Source organism: Homalodisca vitripennis, unplaced genomic scaffold, assembly GCF_021130785.1.
Source record: "Homalodisca vitripennis isolate AUS2020 unplaced genomic scaffold, UT_GWSS_2.1 ScUCBcl_3457;HRSCAF=9002, whole genome shotgun sequence".
Taxonomy (NCBI): domain Eukaryota; kingdom Metazoa; phylum Arthropoda; class Insecta; order Hemiptera; family Cicadellidae; genus Homalodisca; species Homalodisca vitripennis.
The window spans coordinates 57,940-65,805 of NW_025779572.1; the positions used below are offsets into that span (position 1 = coordinate 57,940).

At 30.8% G+C, this 7,866-nt stretch overlaps 1 protein-coding gene across 1 annotated transcript; it reads left to right on the plus strand.

The window, feature by feature from the left end:
* The first annotated feature begins 1,731 nt into the window (after positions 1–1,731).
* On the plus strand, positions 1,732–7,363 carry LOC124372550. Its single transcript, XM_046830950.1, has 4 exons — positions 1,732–1,869; positions 2,383–2,457; positions 4,549–4,712; positions 6,736–7,363. The coding sequence occupies exons 1-4, from the start codon at positions 1,777–1,779 to the stop codon at positions 7,361–7,363; spliced, it is 960 nt and encodes a 319-aa protein (XP_046686906.1). The 5' UTR covers positions 1,732–1,776.
* The last annotated feature ends 503 nt before the right edge of the window (positions 7,364–7,866 follow it).

Sequence of the window (7,866 nt, forward strand, 5' to 3'; positions counted from 1 at the left end):
CGCACTGGCCTTTAAAGTAGCGAAAACGCCATATTGGTCATTGTCCTTATAGTTATGAAATATTTATTGAGCCAAAGAAGTGTAGTATAACTTTTACTACACCTTTAAACACTATTATGAATCACAAATTAGTTGTCTTTTGACGAAACTAGGCTTTTTAGAGCTGTGTAGCCTAACTATATATTTATTTTTATCATTGGGAATTAAGCAAAATCAGCTATGGAACGACAAATACTAAGATCGGAGTAAATTACAAAGGCCATAAATGTAATCTTTTTAACGTATTTTCTTGATCGTGGCAACAAAGCAATCTTAAAATTGGCGTCGATAATACAATTCCATCGAACCAGAAGCCAGAAGTGCTCATACAGCTATAAAACCTACGAAATTGCTTAAGAAGCCGAGGATAACGGCTAGTAAAAATATAAATTGTTACGCAATGTCCGTGTTTAAAAGATAACATATTTTACTGAAAAACAAGAAAAGAAAGTGAGTTAACAGTAACTTCTGAACTACCATACATGAGATCCAATCTGCATCCATCTCATGTTCATCAGTACTAACTTTAATTTTAATATAAAACTTACGTGTAGGATAGAGATGGTATACACTATAAACTAAATTTAAAAGAAAAAATTTGTTAACTTTTGAACCACTAGAGTAAACGTAAGACGAAATAATTTTAAGATTTAAAGAAAAGTATGAAGTAAAAGAACTTAGGCAATTTCAAACTTGTTTGTCTTTGCTGGAAAGATTACTCCTCCATATGTCGACTTTACCAGTAAAATCCAAATCTTTTGTACTGATCAAGGTGTTTTCAGTTCAGATAAACATATGTTTTTCTTGCAAACAGAGCTACTGTAACCAAACTTCAACATGTTTGTTTTCTAAATTACAAGTTAAGTAATAATTTATATTTGGAAACAAATTCTAGTAAAACAAATTCAATTAACTGTCTTGTTAGTTACATTAATTACATATTGATTACTGGTACATAATATGATGGAGATTGCAGATAAAAATCAAAATATAATTCCAGAAGACGCTTCACAAGTCAATATTTCAAATGTAGGTATTTACAACTTATTCTTTATATCTAAAATACGCTTTATAACTAAGATATACTCTACTACCTAGTATTGCAGTACCGGTACATAAATGTATAAATCTGAGCAAGGAAGAACTTTAATAGCTTATTTAATATATATGTGGAGGGGTTGTGATTTAACTTACGCAGTGTTTGAACGTTACAGTCTAAGTGGCTCCAGTGGTCAAAATATGTTTCTCCAAGAATTCAGGTTCAATATTATAGTTAGTTTGTTAGTTCTTGAAAGTCTGTCGACTAAAAAATTTTAATGGCAAGTTGCTTATGTTATTTAAGAATGGTATCAAACTCATGATTTTTATCGTGTCACACTAAATCATTAGGGAATCCATTAAACACAATGTATTTGTAATAAAGCCACCGACCTGCAATGTCGTGTTGTTCTTTTATTGTATTTTGTACGTGCTGTTAAAGTGATCGAATATTTAAATATACAACCAATTTTATGATATTTCATTCGGAACTCGGTGTCCTCTGTTGACAAACGCCCACTATTTAGATACTCAATCAAGTATGTCATGTATAGTGCAGTTCTTTATAGTTTAACAATTTTTATTCAGAATTATTTTTAGAGAACTTTATCATAATTATCTAATAATAATATATATCTATTTTAGCAGCCAGATTCATTCCAAAATAACGGCAGCAGAGACACAACCTATGCTAAGACCATGTTAAAGGAATTGCTGAGATTTGACATTGATCATCGAACTGAAAAGGACTTACGGGAACATGTCTCTCGACTTCACTGTTTGGTTAGAAAGGTATTGTGTCATCTCACAACTGTTATCACTATAATTGGCCTATTTTATTATTAAAGGGACAGGTTCGTCATTTACAATCCAATTTCATGCTTACAAAGATTTTTGGCTCTTTACTTACAAAATTGAGTTCAATTATACACAGGAATATACAGGATTTACATTATTATTTTTTGTATTAACTAAGATATTTCCATTATAAAGTCCAAACAAGCCAAGAATTTATTATTATGAACTGTCGCATTTATAGGATAATAATATTTATTGATATTAGAACTTAATATTCTCATTCATGCAAATCTAATATGTATATAAGTACAAACATTACAAGTATCTAAAGCTTGAAGATAGCTTCATACGCTGGTTTTAACAACTAGTTTTAAGCACGGTTCAAATATAGTGTACTGATAGTTATATAACGTTTAATTAAGTAAAAATAAAGAGATTGTATTTATCTTACATTGAATATGCTTTGCTCAATATATGTATTTTTTACAAGAGGTACTTATCTTGCAGGTAGTTTTATTGCTGTTGGAGAAAAGTTCTCTTTGCAAAAATTTGGAGGAACAACGAACAGTACTTACTCTACAGGTAGTTGTCGTACAAATATTATTGTATTGGTTAAATCAATAATTTTTATTGAATATTTCATCTCTAATATATTATAATTTATCAGCTTGCTTCATAATGATTATATTTTCAAATTGAAATTATATTAAATTATCAAACTTTTGTTATATTTTTATATTGAGTAGTTAAATTTTTAGAATTTGGAAGGCTACTTTATTCATTTTAGTACGTTACTTTCAAAAAAGTTTGTTTTAATAATTCTGAAAACAATGCATGGGTGTTTGAAATTGCACGATGGTTTTGAGATATCATGTACGCATAAATATATGTTTCAAAGTATTTTGTCAAAACTCTTTAATCATCAGTTTAGACCTATTTCCAATTTTTTTCTATTTATTGAACTGTTTTCTGGATTTATTTACAGTTCTGTGATTATAAGAAAAGTAAAAGTCAAGAGATAAACATTTCAAACAATTTGTGTGTGCATATTTTAAATTAGAGCCTAATGACTGGTACACACAGAAGCTGCTCGCAGTGTGTACACCAATGCAAGATGACAATGTGTACAAATGACTGATGCTATTGGTTTCCTGAGAGACTGGAAGTGACGTGTAGTGCATGAGCACTACTTAAGTCTCTGTTTTACAATTAATTACTATCTTTTTAAATACCTTGATATTTTTTTGTTTGATTTTATACTTATTATTATGTTAGTTTCATTTGGATCTACTTGTAATATTTGTAAAATTGGTGTTGTACCGTTAAAGTAAATACATAAATAAATTTTCCCATATTTGAAATAACACGCATGAATACAACCTCACGTGATGTAATATAACTCCGCTTTGTGTAGATATATTTTTATTGCATAAAAATAACTAATAGTTTTGTACTTAATGCTGTTTATTATTCAATGATTTTGTTTTCGTTGAGATTTCAGCACAACATGAGAGCTGCGTTACTGCATTAACTCTGTGTAGTGGAGTTGATTGAAAGTACTTTGTAAACTATAAAGCAATTTGTTTATTCCCTTTATTGAAACACACTTCCAATCATTTATTTACATACAGTCCCCTGTTTTTCCTGCATTGTTGGTAATAATTTTTATGATATAATAACTTCCGCAATGTACATCTCTTTAATTGTGCAGTTTATTAGACTTTTTCATGTCGTTCTAAAAACGACGTCTTGTATTATATGTGTAACATGATGATAATAGTATTAAGAAGTAGTTAATTATAAAAAATTAAAGGAATAACTAGTTTTCATTTTAAAATTTGTACAGAACTAAGCTTTGTTTCAGAGATAAACAACATTTTGTTATAAACAGAGATGTTTATTGTGGTTTTAAATTATTTTAGTTACTCCACTTTTATTCAGGAAAGCATTGCCTTCTAAATATATTACAAAGCTAATTAACAAATCCATTAATACAATGAGATTAAAGTAAGTATGCAATAATAATTACTGGTTGTCAAACATTCATAATAATGTGTGTGATTATGATGCGTTATTGTTACTTACTGTCAAACATGAGAATATAATTGGATGTAATTACTGCTTGTATAATGTACATAATAACTATATTTTTGTCTCATTATGACACGTTATTGTTACTCAGTGTCAAGCGAGGTAATATATTGGCATATGCATTATTAATTATTTCACAGTGTACGTAAAAACCGCACATGTATAGTAAGCATTATCGGTACTAAGTGTAATTAAAACATGAGGTAATATACTCTTATACTGAGGTGTAATAAATGCTTTCAAATCGTACGTGTGATGTAATTTTATGAAATATTTACGTTTAATATTCGAGTCAGTAGATACATGTTCAAAACATAAGATACATGAGGGATTTTAAATAAAAGTATGTCTTTAAAAATTCATTTTAATTGACTGTAGAATGAGTTTATTTCTATGAATATGTTATTTCCAATGTTACAAATAACAAACAAAGGGTAAACATGGTTAATTTTTCAATTGCCAAAGAAACAATATATAAATATAAATTTTTTTTTCTTTTACTTATATGACCATACTTATTATTGCATTATTCATGTCATTTGGAGTCTGAACATTTACCATTGGTGAACAATCGGATTGCAGTGCACCTCACTGAAGAATCTAGTAGCTGTCACAAAGGACCTGTTGGCTTTGAGAAACACTGACGTCGAGCAGCTATATAAAAATATGAACGATATGGAGGAAAGAATTAATTTGGAAAAAAATAAGCAACAAAACATCCTTAACACTTTGTCTGAGTCTGCAAGGTAGGTACCGCATCTTGGAATTAAGAAAGTGTTATTAACTATTGGTTGTGTGATAAATATAGTATATTATACTTAGCGTAATCAAACTAAAATTAATAAGCGCTCTTAATTTTTCACTAACGCAATGTTAATAATTCAACTGTGAAACTGTATAGAACTGTGAGCCGACTATCACGAATCATTTTAAAAACTATGTCAGAATTTTGAACTCTTTTTTTACCTTTTTTATTACAAAAATAAAATGTTGTTCCAATCACTGAATACAGTTATTAACCTTTTAAAAGTCGGCACACAGGTCTACGTATTGAAAAAAACCTACTTTGTCTTAAATTAAAATTAACTAAACCGTATATTTGTACCATTTTTATACAATTTTGTAGTAAAATAACGGTAAGGAAAATTAATAAGTTTTGCTTACCATGATGGTAGAGAACTAGACGTGCCGTTGCCCGTGCACTGCTGGTTGCAGCTGATATGTTGCAGGCGCGTGATGGACTCATCGCATTGTCACTTAGCTGTGGCAGTTATGTTTATTGTTACTGATGATATATTTTTTTGCTGTTTAAGGTGATTTAGTTTAATTTTTTTGCACGTGAATATTAATCTACTATAACGGTTTTTGTAATATAAGAAGGTTTTTAATTGGACGATTGTAATCTGATAATAGATATGATTTGTTTTGAACATTTTACAGAAGACTGCCTTGAATTTTCTTAAACACTCTTTAATGAAATACACCCAACAATCTTACAGAAACCGAAATAATATGCAACCGAGACAAGAAAAGCATTTAAAAGTCAGAGCACAGATCTTGGTATAAAAATAGAACTATTTATATCGATTCCGATGTTTCATGAGAGCTTTCAAATAATACCATACATGTAAAAAATCTAAGAAATTCGTTACAACACTGTAAAATGTATTGTTTTAAATTTCAAAATGTCCTTATATTACCCAAACCAATGTAAAGTTTATTCTTTCACATCAAAATAAACGCCGTACAAAATGCGTTTTTTTACATCGGCGCTTGAACTTTGCATTTACAATTGGGTGGTCTGAATTTCCCAGTATAAACAATACCTAATGGTTGAACTTGTAAGAAGATTCAAAGTTGGACTCCGTTTTTGTTCATAAGAATAGTACTTAAACATTTATGAGCACTGACCCACATCTACAATATAAATTAATCTCATTCTAAAACACTATATGTTTACTGAAACTAGTTTCTGGCAGCTACTCACCTTTAGGACCACTCAGCGTCTGGAAATTCCAGCTTATTTTTATGAATGTTATTTATAGTTATTTTACAGGTATTTGTAGTTTAAATTTTAGACACAATGTTAACATACTTGTATATTCATATACTGAAATTATAAAAATGCAGTTCTCCACAAATCCGTAACGGACTATTTTTTAATAGAGCCTGTTGATAAAAACAAATTACAACTCATGCTCCAAATTAAATGAAATACAGAAAACCATTAATGGTGAAGAAAAATTAATGGAGTTTCACTTTTCCTTAAAAGTGCATCCTTATGCACAGCTTTTATTGGGTCTGACTCCCTTTCTGATATTGGCCATTACGTAGCACATATACATTGAGAAGTGGTGGCTTGTGGGAAACTTTTGACGATCTTTAGGCCAAAACACTGACGTACGCACCTAAATAGACTGTAAAATTCCATTTAGTTCTTTATACTGGGCAACTCCCTTACACTCGCGTTACTAGATAAACACTTACAGATATTCCATAGAGAAGAAATATTTTAATATAAATGTTGACTTGTTTATTGTGTACTTATTTTCAGTCGTGCATCTTTTTTAACTGGTAATATGAGTTTACGGACTCATAAATTATACTCGTAATTGTTATGAGATTTAAGAAGTATTTCTGAATACTGTGGAGTAATACTTTTTTCACGCAAATATACATGAATATTTTGTATTAACATACACGTTTTAAGGCGAACAACAATAAGGATATAAGAGTAAATAACTAGTTACATGATTGTATTTGTCACAGGTTGAATGAAGACATTAAGGCCCAATACCATTGTCAAATAGAGATGTTCAACGACCTGCGAGCTAGGTACGAGGAGAAGGTGGCGCTCCTGGTGGCCGAGAACACGCAACTGTCAGGGTTGTTGGCGGAGCAGAACACTAATATGGTAGGAGATGGAAGGGAGGGGAGACATTGTGACAGTCCTGAAGAAACAAGAGAAAGTAAACAGTTATCTGATGTATTCGGTCAATGTGAACCACACGAGATAACTACTGATCTAGCAAATCACTTAAGTCATAGAAAATCGTTATGTAAGATTCTGACCAATGAAGATAAAAATATAGTACCGAAAGATCCTAGTAATGATAAGCACTCTAAATCATGTCCTAATGATGTCACCGATAAAGTAACGGAGAAACAAAAGGGGCACGGAGAGGGAGAAGTACAAGTAGAAGTAATAATGAAACTAGAGGGAGATAACGAAGAGAAGATTACCACATCAGGGTCGGAGATCATTGAATCTCAGGAACTCACAGAAAATTTTATGGACAAGGAAATAGCAGAACACACAGTACAGGGGGAGGGGAGACGTCTTGTCTTACAGCTGATATATGACATGTTTACACTTATTATTAAACCCTTTGTTTGATTAAAAACTAGATGTCTTTTATCACCTACTAGCTGTTACCCGCGGCTTCGCACACAATCTTTAGAAAAGTCCTTATATTACTTAGTAAAAGCAATTATGCGCGATTAGCCGCTAGTTCGTCAATACATTTGTAGTATTTTATAACGAAAACTCTTGATTTTCATAAAATACCAATTACAACCAGATACCCAGTTACCCACGGCTTCCCTCGCGAATTCCTGCAGAAAAATTGGGACATAGGGGGCATATTTCTTTTGAACGTCCTTATTACCCTTCTGAGAAAAATAGTCACTGAAAGATACTTCAAGCTCATGAACTATTTAAGATTTAAATTTTAAAACAGTCTCAATATGCACTTGTGATATAACTGGAATTTTTCTCTAATATTCTATAATTTTTGTATACAATTGAACTATATTAGCCCAGCGTGGACAGGAGTCAAAAGTCGAATTCATTTACACACATACGATGTAATAAATTATGGCGCTCAATGTAATTTTGAA